Genomic DNA, 26,843 nt, shown 5'->3' with positions numbered 1-26,843 from the left:
GTAAATCTAAACACAGCCGTATTGCAAAAAGAAAAATGGCTGCGATATAACAAAGAGTGAAAAATTTAAGGGGGTCTGAATACTTTCCGTACCCTCTGTATAAACAAACAAACCATTCGCACTCATATTCCCACCTACGGACAATTTAGAATCTTCAATTCACCTACCACGCATGTTTTGGGATGTGAGAGGAAACTGGAGTACCCGGGGAAAAACCACGAAGGCACATGCAAACTCCACACAGGCAAGGCCGGGATGTTTTGAGCAATGTAGTTATCTTAATGGTCAATTCATTAACTAATCAGTTTTGGTTTCCACCCACATCCCCAAAACATGCATGGTAGGTTAATTGAAGAGTCTAAATTTCACGTAGGTGTTAATGTGAGTGCAAATGGTTGTTTGTTGATATGTACCCCGCGATTGGTCGGCGACCAGTTCAGGGTGTATCCCACCTTTCGCCCGAAGATAGGTGGGATAGGCTCCAACACGCCTGGAACCCTGGTGAGGATAAGCGGTACGGAAAATGGATGGATGGATAGTGTCTCTCTTGATTATGCAGTTGTACCAAATGAATATAGAATAAATGCTGGATAATATAAGCTCTACCGGATATTGGAGAGATGCAGTGTTGCAGAGGGAGGAAAGATGTTCTGGAAGTTTTTGGATCCTGGTTTCTTGAACCGATGTAGTGGAGACCCAGAAAAATCTGGGGAAAAAACATTTTCATTTAAAGTCTAACTTCACAATTTCTGGGATCAGTGAACGTTGTATGAAGTTACAGTGTCATGTGTGGTCCAAGACTGTGCGCTCACCTTTAGTTAAGAGCTGATCATCTAGTCCTTCCCTGGGCAGAGCCACAGTTTGATGTTTGGACAGTGTCACTCTCATCACTTTACCAAACACCTTCTGTCCATTCAGGTGGCTCATGGCTACAGACAACGCGGGACAAGAAAAGAAAGACGTGAGTGGGTATGTGTGTACACATACACAGACACACATCTTAGCTACTGTATATCTAATTGAGTGGCGATAACATTAAAAATAAAATGGACCAGTATGAGGTTATTACCACATAATTCAATTGTTTTTGTCCAAGACATTTGGGTAATGTTCTCTTTCTGTCTCGAAGCAACATCATTGGGCAGCACCTTTGTTTTGGTCGCCGCCATAGCACCTCTCTTCTTTTTTGTCAACTCACACCGTAACGCAATGGAATGTCTGGTCTCCTTTTTTGGTTCATATACAAACAAATGGGCATATTTTGGCTATTTGCACCTCCATAGAGTGACTCCCTAACATGGACTTAGTATAAGTGTCAATTTCATTTTAAAAAAAACACCTTGGTTTTGTCATATGCGTGTCCAGAAAAGCCCCCTCTGACTGTTCGACCCAGTTTGTATCCGCTTTGTCCATATTTGTCTCAGCCCGCCCCCTGTCCTCTGATTGGTTGCCTCCATGCAGAAGAGCCATTTGTGAGCACACGCTGGCTCGGGAGCAGAAAGGGAAGGCGTAGATCTTCCCTAGTGACGTAGATAAGGTTGAGAAATTCGAATGACCTGATTTCAGTCCTCGGCAGAAAAACATCTGGAACTTAGGAATGCATGGATAACTTTAATAATAATAAGTCATAATTTCACCTGTTCACGTTCTAATGAATAGCGAAAAGGGATATACAACCTTAGTTGGAGAACTAAGCAGAGGTATTTCAAGTATAAAATTTCATACATTCTAGATGAAAATAAATAAATAAGCAAAGGGTGCGATACATGTGTCTTTTTACAAATTTCACAGCCGTGATATTTTATTAATTCATTTAATGCCACGGACCGAAAATAATACGCTTTCATAAACCCATCCGTTTAGTGCCACGGATGTAAAATTACATTTTCCGTGTTTTATGTTAAAAAATTGTAATAAAGGGCTTCGCGCAGCTCCTCAGTAAGTGCCTAAGCTTTGGGAATGATTTCAGTATGATAAATCGACACTACAAGGCAGCAGTGGCTTTTATCAGATCTTTGTCCGCACGTCGAGGAAGACCATTTCCCATATCCCATATCCAGTGATAACCCATGTGGCGAGGTGGACTGTTATAGGAGTGTGGTTGTATGAGAATATGAAGAAATACCAACAGCTGACTCTAAAACAGCACTTTTTTAAAGCCAAAAAGGATGACGATTGGACTTCGTCATCTTTTTCTTTTTAGGATGACATTATGTGGACAATTCCCCCGAAACATTGAGTGCCAATTTTGAGTTAGACTCGGACATCAGTGAGCCTGAGTCGGATTCTTTGAGCGACTACTGTCCATCGGTGTCATCTGGGAGCAGCAGAGCGTCATCCCCTGAGCTCCCAGAAAGTCACGGGAGAGGTAAAAACTTGCTTACCTCAAAGCTAACGTCCATAGTCTGAGTGGTTACTATGGTTACCATTTTTATCATGCAGCGTGCACAAACAAGCACGACAGTTTGTCCTACAATACTACACGTTTATCATGCATTCTGTAGACAAAAGCCTGGAGCATCTATAACTAGATGAATCAGATATTTTTTTTGTCATTTGATTTATAGACAGTAGTGCACAAAAATAAGATTTTCAAACGATGTATGTAATGTAGAATCTTATATTTTTTTAACCTTTCCTCATCGCACTGCAGCGACAACAAATATTCTGTGCTTATTGTACATAATTCTATAAAGCAGCAGACCTGTTGGCAAGAAAGCTGAAAAAAATATTTTTCTCCACTTCACACTGCAGCAATGTTTCTTTTTAATGTTAATTTTTTATCATTTACAGGACGTGCATCAAGCAGCGGTGGGGCTGCTGATGGCTGGACGTCTACTGATTGGGAACCTAGAAAGGTCCCATTCAGGGTAACCCCTGGGCTCCTGGGCGCTGCCGCGGACCTGAACTCTGACCAGCCACCAGACTTCCTCGAGCTGTTCCTGACAACTGAGCTTCTTGAACATATTGCGAAAGAAACAAACTAGTTTGCTCACAAGTACAAGCCAGTAGTCTGCCACACAGCAGAAGCAATGCGTGGAAACCTCTCACAGTTACAGAGCTCAAAATATTTTGGGACTCTTCTTTATAACAGGATTAGTGTTTAAAAAAACAAAACAAAAAACAACAGTGGCAATGTACTGGTCTGTTGAGGAATCCTATGCCATACATTATTTTGGTAAAACAATGGCGACGAACGGTATCAAATAATATGGCGGTTTATCCATTTCAACACAAACACATCACATGATGCTTCAGATAAAATGCACAAAGTCTGGCCAGTGCTGGACTATTTGGTAAATAAATTCAACGCACTGCACCAGCCTGAAGAGAACATCTGCATTAATGAGGGAATGATGAAGTGGCAAGGGCGCCTGTCCTTCCGGGTATAAAACCCACAAAAACCCGTCAAGTACGGAATAAAATCGTATATCCTGTGCGACTCAAAGACGGGATATTGTTTCAATATGCTGCCGTACATGGGGGAATCTTGCACGCTCTCAAGTGTTGTTGTTTTTTTTTTTGCTCCTGGACCGCCTTGTAGGACCATGGCTACACACTGTACATGGACAACTTTTGCAATTCAGTTAGCCTTTGTGAGCGGCTCCTAGAACAAGAGACTAAAGTGTGCGGGTTGCTGAGGAAGAACCGAGGGGAACCTCAGCTAATAAAAGTGGCAACAAAACGTACTATGGGGGCAGAGGGAACGGTTGCCTACAATAATGGAAAGGTAATGGTGGTTACGTGGCAGGACAAACACACTGTAAAACTGATAACAACCTGCCGCAAAAACATTGCAAACAGTGGACGTGTGGGAAAAAAAGGACATAAAAAATAAGGTGCCCATTTCCAAGCTAGGGTGTGTTGTGAAATACAACAAGCACATGAACAGAGTTGATAAACTTGACCAGAACATTGCATATTATCCTTTCATTAGAAGGTCAGTCAACTGGCCGAAAGTGTTTGTGGCCTATCTTTTTCAATGCCTATGTTCTGTACAGACCGAAAAACCCAGGTAAATCTCTAGCCCTCTTACAATTTGTAATCGGGGTAGAAAAATCCTGGACCACAACACGAGGGTGCTGATGATGTGTAGCAATTCTTCACGCAGAAAAACTTATTCACACCGCTCAAGTACATGTTGATGTACACATTTAAGATAATTACATTTAAAGTAGTCCTCCCAAAAAATTACTTAAGAGTAAAAAGTACACAGTGAAATAGCTTTGCGTCCGGTGTGAACGCATTATTAAGGCACTTCAGAGACCCAAATGTTTGTATAAGCAATTAAAAATCTATTTTTCCAGAATTTGTCACCTTTAAAGTGTTTTGTTTGATTGATACTGTGTCAGCAACATGTTCAGACCTTTAGCTAAAATCATTGCAGAACTAGCAGAGAGCAACTGCGAGATGCATTTCAAAGCTGTACCATCTACTGTTGCTGATTAGCAACAATTACAAAGTTCAAACATTATAAAAAAAAATACACAAAAAAATATCATTTTAGTTGTTATTTGTGTTAATAGCAATATAGAAGATGGATGTGCATAAAGATATGACAAATGAAAATAAGAGACTGCCAGAAGCACAAAAACTCACCCAGCTGAGCCTGGTTACTATCTGATAACTGGATCAGAGCACTGTCTTTCTTATTGTAGAGGATCTTCACCCGCTGCACGTCACCATAGACACCTAAACATATGGGAAGACAAAGAGAGAGAGAGAGGTGGACCAAGACAGGGAGAGAGAGGGAGAGAGAGAGAGAGAGAGAGAGAGAGAGAGAGAGAGAGAGAGAGAGAGCAAGAGAGAGAGAGAGAGCACAAGGTGGAGGAGAGCATGAGGACAGAAAAGACAGAGCAGGAGAGGAGGAGCCGACGTAGATAAAAAGGAGAAGTGTGAAGGATGGAAGGAATTCAGTTAGTGCTAGAGAGACAAAGGATCAGAAAGGACAGGATCTTCCCATTTGACCGCCACTTGAATACAATACTTGTGTATAACAATTTTCGATTAGGACTGTCAACCATGGCCTGTTTATCATCTGTGTGTAAAATAAAAGAGGAGCTTTGAAAACAATATAATGAAGGGTGAAAGAAGAAAATGCCCTTTTAAAAGCACAGTTGTGCACTGACCTAAGGCAGAAAAAGCTACATAGCAACTTTGGAGAGTGAATGCAGGATGACATACACGTACAAGCAAAAATTTAAGAGGACAAAAACGTTAAAGCGGCTGGTTGACAGTCTTTAATATTGTAAGAGCAATCAGTTTAGAGCGGAAGAAGATCCAACTGCAGTTTCACTGTTTGAATGGAGATATGAAAATAAAAATTGTGAAAGCACTTCTTTCATACAATCTTGAGTGAAAGTTCAAAAGACAGGAAAATATTTAACAATAAGTCTTTTAGTGAACACGGTGGCCTGCGTGATCAATGTATCCATTCTTGTGATGAGAACAAAAAAATCATCTGATGTGACAATTGGGCGTAACTATAGATTGAAACAAAGATCTTGCTCACCAACTGCCATGAGGAGTGCAAAGTAATACATTTTTTTTTACTACGTAGTTATATACACATAAATTAACACATACAGTGGACTTCCGCATACTCGAAGTACGGCACCCACGGATTCGTCTATCCACAGATTTTTACTACATTTTATGAGCATTTAGTAGTAGAAAGTAGTATCCGCTGTATCTGAAATGGCTGTTTACATTCGCAGAACACATGAAACAAGCCGTCGACGTACAAACCCAAACTGCACATACATAATTCCACAGTGTCAAACCCTTACAGTGACAATGCAGAAGTAAACAACAATACATAAATAATACAAATATTAAAAATTACACATCATTTAGTCGGCCTGTGCTTTCTCCCGCCCATTGACTTACCTGTAAATGAGTGGAACCTCCACTTAACTCCAGTGGCTGCCTTCAGCACTTATTTTGCTAATTTAATGATCAACAGACCAGTAATGCAGGATATTTAATTTGTCTATCATTTCCCTCAAGTTTAGATTTAGAGCGGGTGTTTGTTAATGTGGTTTGGACAGACACCAGTATACCGTATTTTCAGTATTAAATGGTGTATTTCGATCATGTCAAGCTCACGTTGATTGGGTACTGTATCTGTGTGTTACGCTGCCCTCTCATTGGGAGAAATCCAATATGCATCACAATTTTATCCACATTTGGAAGAGCCCCAATTCCGATCTGAAGATATCTTATTCCATGCGTTTTTTGTCTATTTACACTGCCATTTTGCATATTTGAATTGTGCCACGTGAGAGAGAGGACACACACACACACACACACACACACACACAAAATAAAACATTCAGAATTTTGTTACTTGAATCATGCAGCATAAATCAAGCCGAATTGGGGCAAAGAGTCTATTAAAGCAGAACCGGTATGCTGGTTGGGTAAAACTACACAACGTGGCATGAAAAAGTTAGTACGTAGTTACTTATGTGACGGTTTTGTTCTTTGTTTGAACACTGACAATGTAAGTATCGTGGTAAAATACAAAAATAGAGCTAAATGCTCCAGACGAATATACAACCCCAATTCCAATGAAGTTGCTTCAACAATTAGTGTCCTCAGTTCCTAAACATTTATTGAATGTTGTTAAAAGAAAAGGTGATGTAACACAGTGGTAAATTTCTAAGTTAATGATTATTTGCTAAAAACAAGAAAGTTTATCAGTTTGAACATTAAATATCTTGTCTTTGTATTTTATTCAATTAAATATAGGTTGAACATGATTTGCAAATCATTGTATTCTGTTTATATTTATGTTTAACACAATGTTCCAACTTCATTGGAATTGTACATCATATCAAACATACTATATGTAAACATTTTCCTGTGGAGTTGTACACAAAGACCTGTATACAACACAGCTCCAATATAAATCAAGTTGATGACAAAAGCTCAGCACAGTTGTAATTTAGACTTCTTTGTTCTCATCAGATAATAGATAAGACCACCAGACCACCTCTAGACTCGCCAATCTTCTAATGTTGAGAGTAGATATTAAGAAAAAAGGTATAGTCACTATTGAGAAATTACAAGGAACAAGAATGTTCATATCATCACTGAAGAAAAAGTAGAGCAAACTGGATAAACAGAGAGAGATAAACAGACTGAAAAGTAGAGATTGAACATACCGAAGAGGGTAAAGAGACTTTGAGGCGTGACCATCTTTAAAGAGAGAGACCGCAGAGTAGAGGACAGGAAGAGGAGGAGCAGAGGAGGAAGAAGAGGAGAGACGAAGGTAGAGATCAGATCAACCAGCATTGGACGAGGAGGAGAGGATGGTTTCCATGATGAGGATTGGAGCAAAGATTGTTTGGGGAGAAGTCAACAATGGCACAAATTGGATGAGACCGGATTACAAAAAGGAAGGAAATCAATGAAAAAATAAAATGGGGTAAACATACAATATTAAAGGGTGCACGGTAATAAGGAGGGACAAATAAAGACAACATGGTTGAAGGGGAGGAACAGAGAAGGAAAGAAAGGAGGCAGGGAAAGGAGAAGGAAGGAGAGGAGGACAAAAACCAAAGCAGAGGTCAGTAAACAGCATCAGTGGAACAACAACGGAGTGAATGAGTGCTGGCTTGATTCCCAACAGACACACAGGAGTTAGTGATCGACCGATTATCAGGGCCGATATTTGGCATTTTGGCAAATATTGGCATAGGCCTTTGTTTAATACAACGGCCGATAATTAGAGGGTTGACTTTGGCTCTTCTCTCTGAGAAAGTTTTACCAAATGGAGATGGGCCAGGGAGGAAATGTTTCAAAAGGTAAGTTAAGGCAGCAGACTCTACATAAATCGTAATCCTAGTCCTCTACAACACACAATTACTTGTAACATTACTATGAGCCCATTAAAGTTTATATATATATATATGTATATATATATATATATATAAATTAAAAAAAATATATATAAATATAATAGAGTTAAGAGTTGATATATATCAACTCTTAACTCTATTCACTTAAAAGAAACTTTGGAGAACTATTAATTAAATTTGCAGTTTATTTACTTTCGGGATCCATCTATTTGTTAAAGTTTTTCAGTTAACTTTTTAAGACATGCTGCTGAGCCTGGGAGCTCCCTGTACTATTGAATTAGAACGTTTATCGTTACAATGAGATAAACTAGCGGTAGCTTCCTGCGTTGGGGTAGCCGTACAGTAGCTTATTTACAACTTGCTTCCAACGCATGTCAGCTGAGAGAATGGCAACAGAAGAGGACTTGCTCTCTTTCCTCAAAACAAAGAATATACAACTAAACTAAACTAAAAGAAGATAAGGTGAGTATAAACTTAAATTTTCATCACACGAATATAGCAGTATAGGCTATAGAATATCTGAGCCATGTTTGCTAGTGTGTGTATAAATAAGCTACTACGCGCTTCTTTTTTTTTTTTTATAAACAAATTATTTTTCAAATTTGAAAATCCGTTTTATAAATGCGCTTAAAGGCATTGAAATGAAGTCGAGTGTTGGAGTTTTTATTATTTCAAATTTTGACGCCAATATTTTCCCTTTAACCGCAAAATGAATATCGGCTCCATTTGTTGGTTATCAGCCTCCTTGACAACTAATAATCTGTATCGGCCTTGAAAAAAACTTATCGGTCTATCACTAACATGAACATAAAATCCCCAGGCGTGCAAACACACACACACACACACACACTGCTGGATGAATTAATCAGTTAAGGAAAAGAACATGGAAATGAACAAGGCAGGAAATAAATACATGAAAGATGGGTGGAACAGATCAAACCAAAAGGGGGTAGCGATACATAACTGGAAGTCAGTACAGTGGAACTTAGATCAAACAGACCCCGATATAATGGATATCGGATAAAACGGACCGTCGGGATTGTACAATGTGTCCAAATGTCATTTCCATTTGTCACTTAAAATGCCATTGACAAAAGTCTGTGCACTTTTGTTTACCAGCGCTGCGGCGCTATGCAGACAGAGAATGGGACCAATGTATTTCCAGGTCACAGATATACAATATTACTAGAACCAATTCCAAAAGATGCGTCTCCCGTGCCTACGTGGCAGCCATGTTGAATGTGGAGCATTAACGTGGTGGACATGTGACGATGGTGATATTGATTGTCTGTTGTACAACCCCAATTCCAATTAAGTTAGGACGTTGCGTTAAACATAAATAAAAACAGAATACAATGATTTGCAAATCATGTTCAACCTATATTTCATTGCATACAATACAAAAACAAGATTTAATGTTCAAACTGATCAACTTTATTGTTTTTAGCAAATAATCATTAACTTAGTATTTTATGTCTGCAACACGTTCCAAAGAAGCTGCTGTTCACCACTGTGTTACATCAACTTTTCTTTTAACAACTTCCAATAAACGTTTGGGAACTGAGGACACTAATTGTTGAAGCTTTGTAGGTGGAATTATTTCCCATTGTTGCTTGATGTACAGCTTCAGCTGTTCAACAGTCCGGGTTCTCAGTTGTCGTATTTTACGCTTCATAATGTGCCACACATTTTCAATGGGAGATAGGTCTGGACTGCAGGCAAGCCAGTCTAGTACCCACACTATTTTACTACGAAGCCATGCTATTGTAACACGTGCAGAATGTGGTTTGGCATAGTCTTGCTGAAATAAGCAGGGGTGTCCATGAAAAAGACGTTGCTTGGATGGCAGCATGTTTCTCCAAAACCTGTATGTGCCTTTCAGCATTAATGGTGCTGTCACAGATGTGCAAGTTAACCATGCCATTGGCACTAACACAGCCCCATACCATCACAGATGCTGGCTTTTGAACTTTGTGTCCATAACAGTGCGGCTGGTTCGTTTCCTCTTTGGCCCGGAGGACACGACGTCCAATTTCCTAAAACAATTTGAAATGTGGACTCGTCGGACCACCAAATACTTTTCCACTTTGCATCAGTCCATCTTAGTTGAGCTCGGCCCAGAGAAGCCGGCAGCGTTTCTGGTTGTTGTTGATAAATGACTTTTGTTTTGCATACTAGAGTTTCAAGTTGCACTTACGGATCTAGCGCCGAACTGTATTTACTGGTTATTTATTGGTTTTCTGAAATGTTCCTGAGCCCATGTGGCGATATCCTTTACACACTGATGTCGGTTTTTGATGCAGTGCCGCCTGAGGGATCGAATGTCACGGGCATTCAATGTTGGTTTTCGGCCTTGCCGCTTACATGCAGTGATTTCTTCAGATTCTCTGAATCTTTTGATGATATTATGGACCGTAAATGATGAAATCCCTAAATTCCTTGCAAATGTACGTTGAGGAACATTGTCCTTAAACTGTTCGACTATTTGCTCACGCACTTGTTCGCAAAGAGGTGAAACTCACCCCATCTATGCTTGTGAATGACTGAGCAATTCAGGGAAGCTCCTTTTATCCTCAATCATGGCACCCACATGTTGCCAATTAGCCTGTTCACTAGTGGGATGTTCCAAACAGGTGTTTGAGGAGCATTCCTCAACTTTCTCAGTCTTTTTTGCCACCTGTCTCAGCTTTTTTGGAACATGTTGCAGCCTTAAATTTCTAAGTTAATGATCATTTGCTAAAAACAAAGTTTATCAGTTTGAACATTAACTATCTTGTCTTTTTAGTGTATTAAATTAAATATAGGTTGTACATTAGTTGCAAATCATTGTATTCTGTTTTTATTTATGCTTAACACAGCGTCCCAACTTCATGGAATTGGGGTTGTACATACTTTAGAGCAGAAAGAGAGAGCGGCATGGCTGTGGCGTTAACTCTTGAAGAGTGAAAAACAAATCTTTGGTGTCTGGAACATGCTATTTTTGGTACAGGAACAGTTTATTTTTGTCAAGCCGTTGGCGTTTGGCCACAGATTTGGAACGAGGAAGCACACTAATTACTCGCAGCTCATGAAAGCGACTCTATGAGGAGTACTGCACGTCAACAATGTCACCATGACCAAGCACACCAGCGTAAGTTTGGATAAAAGGTGAAACATTCACACATTTTCAAGCTTTTTAAAAAAATATGTATTTACAATAACTTTGTAGTGTACTGGGAATTTCAGGCCATGAAAAAAAAACCCACAAAACAATTTTGTACTGTACAGTAATACGGGTGCATATGCCCCCCTCTCCCCAAAAAATGTGCTTCAATGTAACAGACAATCGGCTACATTGGACGATCCCCCTTCCCTATTAGTCCGTTCTGTCAAGGTTCCACTGTATCAGGACATTTGACTGAAAAGTGACACACAAACACAACAAAAATACATACATAACCATACAACCTATATAGCACAGTTATATATTTGCCATCTATAACAGTTAAAAATCACATGACTGGTATTGCACTTCAGCTTGCAAAGAAATGCACGCTTATATTTATATCAAAACAAGACTGGCTTTCACCACAGGTCTATCTGGGAATGATGGCCTCACCCACGGTGGATTTGTCATCCATCAATCCATCCTCTATAACGCCTATCCCGTTCAGGGTGATGGAATCAGATTTTTCCATATTACCAATTACTCTACAGTGGTAAGATCAACTAATAGATGACTACGATACAGGGGATACAAAATACAACTAAATTGTTATATAGAAACCAGTAACACCATTATTGTTGACAGACAACAATGAAATGTTTTTTGTAGGACAGTTTGTGAAGAACACAAACTCTTGTTTGACATTGCTATTCCATATTTTCTTGTTACTTCTAAGAGGTCATGTATCTATTTAAACAAGCCAACAGAACAGTCAACAGAGCTGTAGGACAGATGTCAATGCTTATGGCATGTTGAAGCTTTCATTTTGCAAAATAAGATGAGAGGTAATTAATAAAATAGGGGTGCAATTGCTTTATTAAGTGTTAAGATTAAATAAAAATGGCTTTAATGACCACGAAGTTTATATGGGCATTTGATAGCGGAAGAATGATCCAACTCAGACACATGCCCATGACAAATGGTAGCAATACACAAATTAAACACTTAAGTGTTGCAGGTACAGTTGAACCTCTAAAATCGAATGCCCTTGTGGTTGTACAATTGGTAATTCAAAGTACAGCCTCAACAAGTAGTGGGAAAGGAGGTGAGAATATAGACTTTCACGCCGGGCAATTAAGGAAAAAATAACCACGATATTTTGATTGATATTGAACTCACAATGAATAAACACGATTATTTATTGATTTCAAAATGCAATATTTATTCAACCACCTAAATGCAACGTTAAATATCACTTAAAAGAACAACCAGAAAATAAATTTGTAACACGCAAAATAATAGCAATAAAAAAACAGTACATTAAAATAAATAACTCCTGTTCCTGCTGTGTACGCCTAGGCCTCTTTGGGGCAGTGTGGCGCTGGCATACATTCATTTCCATTAAGAGTCGAAGAAGGTGGCGAACTTTATTAATATCACTCATTTTTCGCAGATTAGGAACAATATATGCCTGTGAGTATTGATATATTACCTGTCTGTACGTGCTACGGCAGGATTTATGTGAATATCCGTGATTTGAAGGTAAATCCGTCCCGTGATTTCTAATGCTAATTTTTGCTAGCCGGTCAATAGGGGTTTCTCTTGAGTGCTAGCTTTAAGCTGGCAATGTTGTCTTGTATTTAAAATGTGTGTAATTCCTTTTGTTGTGTGTTTAGTTTTACAGTAAACTCTAATTGGGGTGTCAATAAACAGCTTAAAGGACGTGCAGGGAGGGCAGAATAAAATACATCACATGCTTACTGCAAGCAAAACAGGGACTGCATTCAGAGTGCTTTTACAATGCAGGAACTTGCATACATACACTGCCACCAGAAAATATTTACACCTTTTCACGTTTTTCACATTTTGCTATATTACAGACTTATTCTAAAGCTGATTTGAGTACAGTTTTCTTTAAAAAAATTAATATTCACAAAATATCCCTTAATGACAAAGTAAAAACATATTTTCAGACATTTGTGTAAATTAATAAAAAAATCAAAAAATTCCAACATAAAAGGTACACAAGTATTTACACCCTTTGCTATGACACTCAAACTTAAGCTCAGGTGCCTCTGATTTCCACTGCTCATCCTTGAGATGCTTCTACAACTTGAATGGAGTCCACCTGTGGTAAATTCAGTTGATTTAACATCAATTGGAATGGCACATACACCTACTGTCTATATCAGGTCTCATAGTTGGCAGTGCATATCAGAGCAGAAACTAAGCAATGAAGTCTAAGGAATTGTTTTGTTGCAGACCTCTGAGACCAGATTGTGTCAAGGCATAAATCTGAGGAAGGATACGAAAGAATTTCAGCAGCATTGAAGGTCCCGAAAAGCATTGTGGTCTTGATTATTTAGAAATGGAAGACGTTTGGACCCACCAGGACTGTTCCTGGATCTGGCCATCCGACCAAGCTGAGTAACCGGGGAAGAAGGGCCTTGGTTATAGAGGTGAACAAGAACCCGATTGTCACTAAGGCGGAGCTCCAGTGTTCCCTTGCGGAGATAGGAGAACCATCCAGAAGGTCAACTATTGCTAACACACTCCACCATTCAGGCCTTTATGGTAGAGTGGCCAGATGGAAACCACTTCTCACGGAAAGGCACATGGCAGCCTGATTGGAGTTTGCCAAAAGGCCCCTTAAGGATTCTCAGACCTGCAGAAACAAAATTCTCTGGTCTAATGAAACCAAAATAGAACTTTTTGGACTGAATTGCAAGGGTCATATTTTGAGAAGAGGAGGCACTGCTCATCACCTGGCTAACACCATCCCTATTGTGAAGCATGGTGGTGGCAGCATCATCCTGTGGGGCTGTTTTTATGCTGCAGGAACTGGGCGACTAGTCCGCACAGAGGGTAAGATGACAGCTGCCAAATATAGAGAAATTCTTCAATAGAACTTGCTCCACAGTGCTCTGGAACTCAGACTAGGGCGTCGATTCACCTTCCAACATGACAATGACCAAAAGCACACAGCCAACATAACAAAGGAGTGGCTTCAGGAGCAGCCTGTGAATGTCCTTGAGTGGTCCAGCCAGAGCCCGGACTTGAATCCAATCGAACATCTCTGGAAAGACCTAAAAATGGCCGTCCACCGACGCTGTCCATCCATCCTATACCTACCAACCTATACTCACATCAGCTTTAGAATAAGTCTGTAACATAGAAAAATGTGGAAAAGGTGAAGCGGTGTAAAGACTTTCTGGTGGCACTGTACACAGCAACGTTCAGCACAATAATTTTTCTTAGATTTTATTATGTTTTTATGATTGTGAAAAGCCAAAATCAAAATCACGATTACATTTTGATCATCACCCAGCCCTACTGTACACATTGCTATTCCTAAGAGTTAAGAGGTTGATGTTTAACTTATTTACATATTTAAAAGTCAGATGCAATTAGGTGTGTCTGCAATGTGACGCCCCTACTCAATCTTTGTCAACATTTTTACATTTTGCTTTTGACAGTGGTTAAATGTTTTCAGTTCTTTGCCATTGTTAATGTTGAATTGTAACTTGAAAGATTGGCTGAACAGTTAATAAAGCTTGTATGTTGAGGACAGTTTGACCCTGAAACAGATTTCTACAGTGGTTGACAAGCATCCAAGAACAGATTGCATTCGACCTCAGAGGTTCCGCTATAAAAGCAAGTGATGCTACTGTTTCGTCATTAGGGGGCGATGAACACAGCTGTTGCACGAAAACGCCACATGGGGAAAGAAATGTGAAAACCACCACTCCACTGTAAAGGCCCTCTCAACAGGGAGATGCGCAAAGATGAATTGAAACAGTAGAGAGAAATAGTCTATGACATAAGTCATTAAAAGAAAAGATTGTTGTTACAGATATAACTATGATGTATGTATAATAAATAATGTAGAAAACACTTTAGGGCTGATAGAAAATTGACAAGAGTTAATAGAAAACTAAGTACATGTATGTTAGTTGTCAGAAAAAGTATAGGTATGTCATTATGTCTTGTACCTGATGTTAATTTGTGTCAGTTTTGTAGAAATTAAAAAGGCTTACTACTTACTACTAAACCAGAGACATCTTGTGCCACACTAACACAAGCAAACATACGTAGTGTGTATGCTTAGTGTACCTCTTCATTCAGGTTAGATGCCAACAGGACTCCAGAAACTCCGGACCCTGACAGAGCAACACGTCCCGCAGCAGCTGCCGCAGCGGCAGCAGCACTCAGAGGGCTAACACCTCCTGTTAGACAGCAGAAACGTATCATACAACACTATAAAACGATGAATGGGCATATGTTTAAGGCCATGGTAACATGTTAAAGCGTAACATATATTAAAGCAAATTTTAATTATAATAAAAAAAACAAAAAACTACATATTAAGGGAACGTGTTGTTTTGATGTACAACCCCAATTCCAATGAAGTTGGGACGTTGTGTTAAACAGAAATAAAAACAGAATAGAATGATTTTCAAATCATGTTCAACCTATATTTAATTGAATCAACTACAAAGATATTTAATGTTCAAACTGAGAAACTTTATTGTTTTTAGCAAATAATCATGAACTTAGAATTTTATGGCTGCAACACGTTCCAAAAAAGCTGGGACAGGGTCATGTTTACCACTGTGTTACATCATCTGTTCTTTTAACAACATTCACCAAACGTTTGGGAACTGAGGACACTAATTGTTGAAGCTTTGTAGGTGGAATTCTTTCCTATTCTTGCTTGATGTACAGCTTCAGCCGTTCTACAGTCCGGGTTCTCCGTTGCCGTATTTTACCCTCCATAATGTGCCACACATTTTCAATGGGAGACAGGTCTGGACTGATGTGTAAGTTAGCCATGCCATTGGCACTAACACAGCTCCATACCATCACAGATGCTGGCTTTTGAACTTTGCGGCCATAACAGTCAGGATGGTTCTGGGGGGACGTCCACAATTTCCCAAAACAATTTGAAATGTGGACTCGTCGGACCACCGAACACTTTTCCACTTTGCATCAGTCCATCTTAGATGAGCTCGGGCCCAGAGAAGCCGGCTGCGTTTCTGGGTGTTGTTGATAAATGGATTTTGCTTTGCATAGTAGAGTTACACTTACGGATGTAGCACTGAACTGTATTTATTGACATTGGTTTTCTGAAGTGTTCTTGAGCCCACGTGGTGATATCCTTTACACATCGATGTCGGTTTTTGATGCTGTGCCGCCTGAGGGATCGAAGGTCACGGGCATTCAATGTTGGTTTTCAGCCTTGCCGCTTACATGCGGTGATTTCTCCAGCTTCTCTGAACCTTTTGATGATATTATGGACCGTAGAAGATGAAATCCCTAAATTCCTTGCAATTGTACATTGAGGAACATTGTCCTTAAACTGTTCCACTATTTTCTCACACACTTGTTCACAAAGAGGTGAACCTCGTCCCATCTTTGCTTGTGAATGACAGAGCAATTCAAGGAAGCTCCTTTTATACCCAGTCATGGCACCCACCTGTTCCCAATTAGCCTTTTCACCTGTGGGATGTTCCAAACAGGTGTTTGATCACCAATCCTCAACTTTCTCAGTCTTTTTTGCCACCTCTCCCAGCATTTTTGGCACGTGTTGCAGCCATAACATTCTAAGTTAATGATTATTTGCTAAAAACAAAGTTTATCAGTTTGAACATTAAATATCTTGTCGTTGTAGTGTATTCAACTAAATATAGGTTGAACATGATTTGAAAATCATTGTATTCTGTTTTTATTTATATTTAACACAGCGTCCCAACTTCATTGGAATTGGGGTTGTACGTATTCATACACAATAGTCACCAACAATATTATACATACAGCGGGTACAGAAACTATTCGGACCCCCTTAAAATTTTCACTCTCTGTTATATTGCAGCCATTAATTTAATTTTTTCCCCCTCATCAATGTACACACAGCACCCCATATTGACAGAAAAAACTGAATTGTTGAAATGTTTGCAGATTTATGAAAGAAAAACTGAAATATCACGAAGCCATAAGTATTCAGACCCTTTTCTCAGTATATAGTAGTAACACTCTTTTGAGCTCATAAAGCCATGAGTCTTTTTGGGAACGATGCAACAAGTTTTCACACCTGGATTTGGGTATCCTCTTCCATTCCTCCTTGCAGATCCTCTCCAGTTCTGTCAGGTTGGATAGTAAACGTTGGTGGATAGCGTTGTCGTACTAGAGCAGCTCCAACTACCGGAGACAAATTCCTTATGTGTTTTTTGGACATACTTGGCATGATTCTGATTCTGGAGAAGGTTTTCTTCCAGGATATCTCTTTGGACAGGTGATGAGCAGTGCCTGGTTTTCTCCACACATACCGCTTTGAATTAAGGCCAATCTATCTTGGTCTCATCAGACCAGAGAATCTTATTTCTCATCCTTTTGGAGTCCTTCAGGTGTTTGTTTTTTTAGCAAACTCCATGCGGGCTTTCATGTGTTTTGCACTGAGGGGAGGCTTCCGTCGGGCCACGCTGCCATAACGCCCTGACTGGTGGAGAGCTGCAGTGATGGTTAACCTTCGAGAACTTTCTCCCATCACCTGACTGCATCTCTGGAGCTCAGCCACAGTGATCTTTGGGTTCTTCTTTACCTCGCTCACCAAGGCTCTTCTCCCACGATTGCTCAGTTTAGCCGGACGGCCAGCTCTAAAAAGCGTTCTGGTCATCCCAAACGTCTTCCATTTAAGGATTATGGCGGCCACGGTGCTCTTAGGAACCTTAAGTGCAGCAGAAATGTTTTTGTAACCTTGGCCAGATCTGTGCCTTGCCACAATTCTGTCTCTGAGCTCTTCAGGCAGTTCCTTTGACCTCATTGTTCTCATTATCTCCGACATGCACTGTGAGCTGTAAGGACTTAAACAGGTATGTGGCTTTCTTAATCAAGTCTAATCAGTATAATAAAACACAGCTGGACTCCAAAGAAGGTGTAGAACCATCTCAAGGATGATCAGAAGAAATGGATAGCACCAGAGTTAAATATATGAGTGTCACAGCAAAGGGTCTGAATACTTTTTCTTTTTTGAATACATCTGCAAAAAATCCATTTTTTTTCTGGTCAATATGGGATGCTGTGTGTACATTAATGTGGAAATAAATCGACAAATGATTTTAGAAAATGGCTGCAATATAACAGAGTGAAAAATTTAACTTTCTGTACCCACTATAAGCTACACTTGCAGATAACATGATACTGAACATATTTTGCATCAGTAAGGAAAATAGTGTCTAGTTTTAATGACTTTCATCTAAGAAATACATATAAAAAAAAATCTTAAATATGAAAAAGTATACTGAAAACAAAAATATACTGTATGTACCTGCACCCTGCGAGAGGGAGAGAGAGGATGAATAACCTGCCCCACTTGAGTATGATGCTATTGCTCCAGATGGGGTACCTATAAGAAAGCAGATTTAGAATTACAGTAGACAGTCGTAGTCATGCACCCGCAGTTTCAGCTATCTGCTGATTTAAAAAAAAACAAAAAAAAACCCTTACATTTTCCCATTTATTGCTTTTTCCTTTTTATTTTATTTTAAGGGAACAGACCCCGAAACCGCTTGTTGACAGTTCATCACCGCTGACTCAAAAATGTATGGTGTTTAAAATAAATGAATAAATAATAATTTATTTTTAATGCAACTATAATGGGGGTCATTGGGTCCCTCCGGGTGGCCGGTTTTCTTGGCGCGTCGGAGGGCCGGCAGACCGCCCTGGGTTCCTTGGTGTAGGACGTGTCCCGTCCACCGGGCTGCTATCGGTGGACTCCTGGGCCCGATCCCACCTCTCGATTGATTGGGTGGGGTCCTCAGCCACCACGGGGCAGGCACAGGACACTTCTGTCAGTCATTGTGCATGCGAAACGGTGTCAATTCACTTGCATGTGTCCGCAGGCATACACCCCTGGGAATTTTTCGCGAGGTGTGGGGCCACTCACTCATTGCAACAAATAACTCATGAATATACTAATTGCTTGGGTATCCCCTCACTCACACTCTCATCCTATAGATGTTTATAATTTATGTAGCCACTCCCACGTCCACATTTTATAGGAATCACTGAACGCTTACTCATCTCCAGATTCACTCAATCCATCTTAAACACTGAGTACAAATTTCTTAATCTTCGTCATCTTCTTTTCATTTCGGCTTGTCCCGTTAGGGGTCGCCACAGCATGTCATCCTTTTCCATGTAATCTCCTGCATCCTCCTCTCGAACACCAACTGCCCTCAGGTCTTCCCTCACGACATCCATCAACCTTCTCTTTAGTCTTCCTCTAGCTCCCTGGGAGCTCCATCCTCATCCTTCTTCTACCAATATACTGACTCTCTGCTCAGGATGTGTCCGAACCATCGAAGTCTGCTCTCTCTAACTTTGTCTCCAAAACATCTAACCTTTGCTGTCCCTCAGATGAGCTCATTTCTAATTTTATCCAATCTGGTCACTCCTAGAGGGAACCTCAACATCTTCAGTTCCACCACCTCCAGCTCCTCCTGTCCACCGAGAGCCTGTCTCAGCTCTTCTCGAAAAGCCGCACAACTCTCTTCCTTCCCCACATGGTTCTCTTCTCTGCCTTCGTCTTCCTAATAAATTTTTTTGTCAATGTCTTTATGTCTCAAAAGTGTTCTCTGTCAATTGACTATCTGTTGTCATACTAGAGCGGCTCCAACTACCGGAGACAAATTCCTTGTGTGTGTTTTTGGACATACTTGGCAAATAAAGATGATTCTGATTCTGCTCTTCCTCCCCACCACCAGTGTCATCTTACACACCACCATCCTATGCTGTCTTACAGTCGGTAACCTCCTTCAGAATACATCGTCTGCACAAGATGTAATCCACCTGCGTGCTTCTACCTCTGCTCTTGTAGGGCACCCTATGTTCCTGCCTCTTTTGGAAAAAAGTGTTCACTACAGCCATTTGCATCCTTGTTGCAAAGTCTACCACCATCTGTCCCTCCAAGTTCCTTACCTGGATGCCGTGCTTACCCATCACTTCTTCATCACGCTTGTTCCCTTCACCAACATGTCCATTACAATCTGCACCAATCACGACTCTCTCTCTGTCTGGGATGCTCAGAACTACTTCGTCTAGCTCCTTCCAGAATTTCTCTTTCACCTCTAGGTCACATCCTACCTGTGGGCCATAGCCACTAATCACGGTATACATAACACGCTAACCCATAACTTGAACCCTGTCCCTAAACATCTAGCCTTACTGCCTTTCCACCTGCTCTCCTGGCCACACAATATATCAACCTTTCTCCTCATCATCATGTCAACCACCTCCTTAGGTTTTCCTGTTATAGTACAAACATTCAAATTCCCCACATTCAGTTCTAGGGTCTGTGCTTTCCTCTTCTCTTTCTGCCGAAGAACCCCTTTCCACCTTTCCGTCGTCTTCGACCCGCAGTAGCTGAATTTCCACCGGCGCCCTGCAGGTCAACGGACGTTGTTATCCCGGGCCACAACCGATCCGGTATGGAATTCTTTAGATGAACGCTAATATTTGTTTGGCAAAGTTTTAAGCCGGATGCCCTTCCTGACGCAACCCTCTGCATTTATCTGGGTTTGGGACCGGCCTACCGTTTGCATTGGCTTGTGCCCCCCAAAGGGCTGTTTTTTGGGCTGTCAATTTTAAGTTGAAATAAACACTACATTAAAAAAAATATATATATATCGTGCGTCAACATTAAACAGTCGCCCAAACTACCTGCTTTCCGGGTATTACTGGTGACTGCTTGGTGTACGCTTTATTCAAATTAGTGGTTAAAACAGCGTTTTGAAAAATTGCGACACAATTGGTGTACAAAAATCATTTTGTAGAGCAATAAATCCTATGCAAAAATGTTTGAGCATTTCAGACTCTGTAGTAATTGTTGTAATTACCCAATAAAGAATGATCCTTGCTTGAATCTCCATCTCCAGTAGGCAGGTCTGGTCGAGTGTAATCTCGACTCTTATCATTGTTGTATTTGACGTTAAGGTTGACCAGTTTACTGAAATCGATCCTCAAAGTACAGCATGAATTATAGATGTTCTGTCCATCAAGAGACTGCGAAAGGAGGAGGTAAAAGACAGAACAGTTAGTCTATTGTTATAGAGTCCTTGCAAAAAAAATATTATAAACAGCTGAAATATTATATTTTCATTGTCCACTGTGAATGTTTGAAGACCTAAAGAACAAAATCCAAATGTCTCAATATTCTGCTGAAAAATATTGCAGCATATATTGCAGTACATGGGAAACTTGGTTCACGAACTATTTGGCTTACGAACAAAATTTTGGACAAATATTACTTTGGTTCATTAGCTATGCTTCGGTTTGTGATCAGTCACAGCATTCACATTCACAACATTCAGTGCAGGGCTCTACACTAACTTTTGCACTAGTAGCACTGTTGCAACCAAATTTTTCAGGTGGTTGTACTAGGACATGATTTGATCGCACCATTTTTTGAGGAGGTACAGCATGACCATGGCATACCATAGTTTCGTATAAATATTGACAGTGAGTCAAGATATACAGTGGGTAAGGAAAGTATTCAGACCCCCTTAAATTTTTCACTCTTTGTTGTCGTCCAGGCCAGCGTCACTATAAGTACATGGAGGCCACTCCAGTGGCCAGACACAACGGCATACTACCTGTCTGTGGCGTGCAAATGTGGTACGCATGTACGTGACGGTGCCGTGATACTAGCGCATCCTATCTGGAAGAAGCAGTTAATTATGTTACAGCAGGCAGCCAATCAGCAGCGGGTCGCTTTTAAGTCAAATGGGATTCATACTGATGATTGAGACGGCCTCACAGTGCGCGCTCCCCCCCCCCCCCTTCCTCCCCCTCTCTTGCAGGAGGTAAGCCGACTTTCAACCGTTAAAAACATGCACTCGCGCAAATGCAACAATGAAATATTTAATCACAGAAGCTGAAAAAAAAGGTTGCATATGCGACCAATTTGGACGCAGTCACGACCCCTGCAGTGGAGCTTTCTCTCACACAGCATGAATGCTGTTCGCTCTGTGCGTCCTGTACACAAAGATTCACAATTTTTTTGTGTGTGGGTGCTCTAAAGTAACCATCAGTAAGGCTCCCAAGAAAGTGAAAAGTGTACGATTGTGCTATTAGGAGACTCTGCAAGTGACACACTTCCAGCAGCGTTCAAGTGAAATTCCACTGGCCGCCGCCACTGGCCAGAACTGTGGTGCGTATGTAGTCTCTGTAATGTGAGTGACAAGTGTAACCTGTAGAACAGTGAAAAGAGACAGTGCATCTGGATATTATGTATTGGAGGGACTACAATTCATTCACTGCCAGCCTTCCCAGTTAACACGGATATTAGACTTCTAAAGCAGTCAATGGCAGTGAATGTGTGTCCACATTTAGAAACTATCCTTTGGTCAAGGATCAAGGGATTTAAAGCAAAGTATGAATGACATTCAAACTAGATTATTGCATATAATTTGCCAGTAAACTGTGTGTTATTGGCTACAAATACAACAAATGCATGATCCTACCAGTTTAGCCTGCTGGGCATTGACAGGATCACTGAACTGCAGGAGTGCTTGAAACTGGTTGTTCTTGGTGAAAGTAATGATCTTCATCACAGTCCCAAACTTACTGAATATCTGAAAAATATTTTTAAAACAACATAAGCAATGCAGTCTTTTTTTTTTTTTTTTTTTATAAACAAGTGTAGTTAAAATCCAAGAAAACAAAAACTCATCAAAAGAACAACAATAGAACCTCGAAAGATACATTGTGATTATACAACCAAATTATTACAATATGCTTTGTTTTCACTTTTTACTATTAGCAGAGGTTAACATGCTTAGAACTAGTGAGACATTTTTAAAAATGGGATGCATACAGTATGTGACATGACCCATTGTTAGGGTTGGGCATAATTTGAATTCGAGCGATTCCGTTTCTTTAGTTTGAGTCCGGTTCCAAGCGATTCTCGAATTCGATTCTTTTAGGGGGCTGGGTCAAAAAAGGTTTGCATGGTTTAAATAAAGGGTGTCCAAATTATGAACATCCATTTTCTTAGCAGCCTGCAGCAGAGACTAAAATGAACATTTGACTCTTTATAACCAGAATCAATATCAAACCTATGAACTAAAAGGCAATGTGTGTGGAACTACCCAATTGACTTAATATTCATTCATGTTTCAGCTAAAGGGTAAACATACCATTGTTAAAAATCACTATTTTAACAATATAGCCGCCACTGTATTTTGTTTCAACACGTCAAACGGTTTATATGTGCAAGTTTTAGCTTGACTTCTTGTTTTAAGCTTGTAGCCTTTTATTTTGAAGGGTACGGACGGTAACTCAGCATTTTGGCACGCAAAGTAACTTCACACGGCACCGGTGATTTATAATTTTTTTTTTTTAATGGATGCAACAAAATGCTATAAAATGCTGATTCCTTTCCCTACCCACCGATGAGGCACAAGGTTAGTGTTTGTGATACTGTGAGACGTTTATGTGACTTTTGTCTCAATTCATTGTGCTGTAAAGTTGCTACGGTGAGGTTTTAGCCCAATGTTAAGCTTTTATTTATTTTTTTGTCATCGGCGCTTACGTTGGTTTGAAGACAAAAATAAACGCTAAAAACCATCAGTGCAAAAGTGCAAGCAACCATTTACCTTGCTTGTGGTCTCAATGTTGGCATAGTATTTTATTGTTACACTCAACCAGTTGACTGAGAATTGACTTCACTGAAGCTCCGCGCGGTGGAGGCCGAGGCTCGGAGCGCGTCAGACGCTACACATCGTAAAAGCCTCTTTTGCACAATATAATCTTATTTCAAGTGTTGCACTGAGGCGACTGGTCATTCATTTTAGCAAAGTTAAGAAACTTTTGTTCACCAACTTCAATTTGTCCGTGGGGATGTTAACAGCCTGCATTTTGATGGGATTCTTTCTTTGGGGGTGTTTTCACATAAATAGGCAATTAAAAATCCAGCAACATTTTGAAACAGAGAAAATGTATGTCATCAATGAATGAGGAGTTCTTTTTGTCTCTGTTATGCTGAGATGATCAGGTCTGAAACATGTCAAAACTTGTGTGTGGGACCCGTTACCTGTTGCAGAACATCGAGAGTCACAGGATAAAACATGTTGTCTATTATAATACGTAGGACAGGACTGGGAGGTGGAGCAAGGTCCAGAACCCCATGATCAGATGATGGAGAACTTCCATCCTGAACGGCCGAGACCGCCTGAAGCACTGCTTGGGCTCTCTGGGAGAAGATAAGAAAATCCAACATCAGATTAGGCCTGGTTATTGTGAGAGCTAGCGCGTTTGTCAAGCAAGTGAATACCTGATTTAGCGCAGAGTCTGTTTTCAGTTCCTTATGGTTAGAGTACTGGATAAAGACAGGACTATTTCTGACCTAAAGAGAAGACGCCACAGATTACAAAATGCATTCAGTATTGCTAAGCAAAAACAGAACATATACATTGTGTCATCAAGTGTAAGACAAATTCAAACCTGTGGTGTAACAGCCGCATAGTAGTTCACCATAGTAATGGCAGCTTCTGCTGTACTGAGCTCCAAAAATGCCTTGGAGGAAAAATGTTGATAAGAGAGAATCACAATCAAAATCTCAATTCATCTTACTGAATAGTAACAGTACAAAACCATGTTCATGTTTATACCTGGTTTTTACCCTTCAGCATCAGTATATTGGTAACTTTTCCAAAGGGAAGCCCCAGTGCAATGACTTCCGTCTCTGATACTTCATTGGGAAGTTTTCTGATGTGAAGAACTCTTGAAGGAGGTGACTCATCCAGACGCTGTTTCTTAGTGTCACTGCCATTTGCTGCACACACACACACACATGCAAGCTCTTTAACCAAAAGTATTAATATAGTACAGTACAATTAAAACAGCACGCTCCAGAGTAAAGTATTTTGTTTTCTTAAAAAAAAAATCATAAACCAGCAGCAGTCTTGTAACCATATGTTAGCTTTAAATTAAAAAGAAAACAAAAAGGTTTTCTTACCAGTCACCGAGCTCGGGCTGCTTCCGTACATACTGAGCTCATCTGAGCCTCTCTGAGAGAAAGAACACAAAAACAAATTAAGATACTTGCAAGGCTTTCATAAATGACTGATAATTGATGATCAAATTGGATCTGAAAACCAACCACCAAGTCGCTCAGTCACACTTGAATTGCTCAGTTAGTATAATATGTGTAAGTCAAAAGGGTGAAATAGCAAATGAGTAGAATGCTTGCCTTCACACCAACCGCAACATCACTGCCAATGTCGAGAAATCATGATATGGAAAAGAGAGCAAATCAATAAACACGAGTCACAATACATACACGTTTATGAAACAATAATCTCTGTGTGTGTGTGTGTGTACACTACAATACAAGCATCTTGCTGACCTTAACCGTACGGTTTCTTGACTTGACAATTATCACATTTTACATTGTAGCATTTTATGTATTAATTTCACGCTAGCTACTAGTTTCCTCTGGCTTAATAGTGAAATCGTAAAGATCTAATTGATCCTTGATAAAAGGTATTTCCTCGTGTTACGCCCTCTTTTACACCTTACTGTTAGCCTGCGACTAATGTGGCTAACACTAGAACGAATTGCGACCTTCTAATAACACCCAAACCAGCGTATTAAAGCACTATAATTGATCTGGTCAATTATACTTCCGTATAATGTCGTTTTGTAAATACAATGACAAATACAAGCGATGCCTCATAAAACAAGCCCAGTTCATGGTTGGCCTCGAGCGTTAGCTCGGTCCTGTAACAGTATTCAGCTAACAGTTCGCATATCTTAAAGCGAGAACGTCAAAGTGCATCGCTGCTGATGTGTCACGTGCATGAGTGCGAGGCGAGCGTTCAAACGCATGCGTCCACATTTGAGGACATTTTACCCGTCCATTGCAGCTCTTTGTCCTCTCCTGCCGTGAATGTACTTCAAGCACAACGCACGAACAAGTGAGCGCAAAATGGGCGTCTACGAACCAAGGGGCCAGCGGGCTCACTACCGCCACCTTCTGCTTTGGAGGATGACATCAGAGCGCCTCATGTGGACCAGGGGTGTCAAACTCATTTTAGTTCGGGGGCCGCATTCACTGGACCAGTGTATTCGTGGCTGAATAAGAAATAAAGTACAACTCATCCCAATTGTCCCCATTTTTATGGTGCAAATAATTAGAAATGCGTTAAAAACATATTCACAATTATTGAATTGAATATGATGGCGGCACGGTGGACGACGAGTTAGAGCGTCTGCCTCACAATTCAGAGGGCCGGGGTTCAAAGTCCTTGACAAAAACGATTGCAATTTCAAGAGCAAACAATTTTTCATTATACATGTCACTGTCGTGGATGGGGAATACCTTGCTTCTCCTATTCGGTTGCCATCATCAATATTGCTCCCCAGTTCACTTTCCTCCATGCAGCTGCTGTCCCTGTTTTTTCTACTTTATAACACCGCAAGATACCAATCAATCAAAATCTCAACTATAGTTGACTTTACCTTACTCTATTTACATCATATCATTTGCAGAGGTCGAAAAAAGAAATAATCAAATGTATTTGAAAAAAGAAGGGGTACAAAGTACAGAGATCTGTTTTCAACTGTACGGAGTAAAAGTAGTCAGAGAAATAAATGCACAGTGCAGATACCTGAAAAATCTACTGAAGTACAGTAACAAAGTATTTGTATTTGGTTACTTCCCACCATTGCATTTGCGCAATGCCCTTTGCAAGTGAAGGTTCTTACTTTAAATCAAACCCGAAACATTATCATATCAATGATAAAACATACTGTAAGTAGTCATAGTCCGATTA

The 26,843-nt window shown here is 40.2% G+C and overlaps 1 protein-coding gene across 2 annotated transcripts in view; it reads right to left on the bottom strand.

The window, feature by feature from the left end:
* The window catches only part of LOC133411305 (polypyrimidine tract-binding protein 2-like), a 30,024-nt gene extending 4,028 nt beyond the window's left edge, over positions 1–25,996 (bottom strand). For both annotated transcript variants that reach the window (XM_061693506.1, XM_061693507.1), the window contains exons 1-15: positions 25,922–25,996; positions 25,259–25,280; positions 25,025–25,076; positions 24,678–24,841; positions 24,511–24,582; positions 24,341–24,412; positions 24,101–24,259; positions 22,530–22,640; positions 20,904–21,069; positions 18,335–18,412; positions 15,124–15,236; positions 7,170–7,203; positions 4,600–4,692; positions 813–929; positions 607–706 (exon numbers count right to left, since the gene is read on the bottom strand). In XM_061693506.1, the coding sequence (XP_061549490.1) occupies positions 607–706; positions 813–929; positions 4,600–4,692; positions 7,170–7,203; positions 15,124–15,236; positions 18,335–18,412; positions 20,904–21,069; positions 22,530–22,640; positions 24,101–24,259; positions 24,341–24,412; positions 24,511–24,582; positions 24,678–24,841; positions 25,025–25,076; positions 25,259–25,280; positions 25,922–25,929 (1,361 nt within the window). In that variant the 5' untranslated portion in view covers positions 25,930–25,996. The remainder of the gene's footprint in view (positions 1–606; positions 707–812; positions 930–4,599; positions 4,693–7,169; positions 7,204–15,123; positions 15,237–18,334; positions 18,413–20,903; positions 21,070–22,529; positions 22,641–24,100; positions 24,260–24,340; positions 24,413–24,510; positions 24,583–24,677; positions 24,842–25,024; positions 25,077–25,258; positions 25,281–25,921) is intronic.
* Positions 25,997–26,843: the final 847 nt, after the last annotated feature.

Source organism: Phycodurus eques, chromosome 13, assembly GCF_024500275.1.
Source record: "Phycodurus eques isolate BA_2022a chromosome 13, UOR_Pequ_1.1, whole genome shotgun sequence".
In the NCBI taxonomy this organism is placed as follows: Eukaryota; Metazoa; Chordata; class Actinopteri; order Syngnathiformes; family Syngnathidae; genus Phycodurus; species Phycodurus eques.
This window is presented reverse-complemented; position numbering and strand designations above follow the sequence as displayed.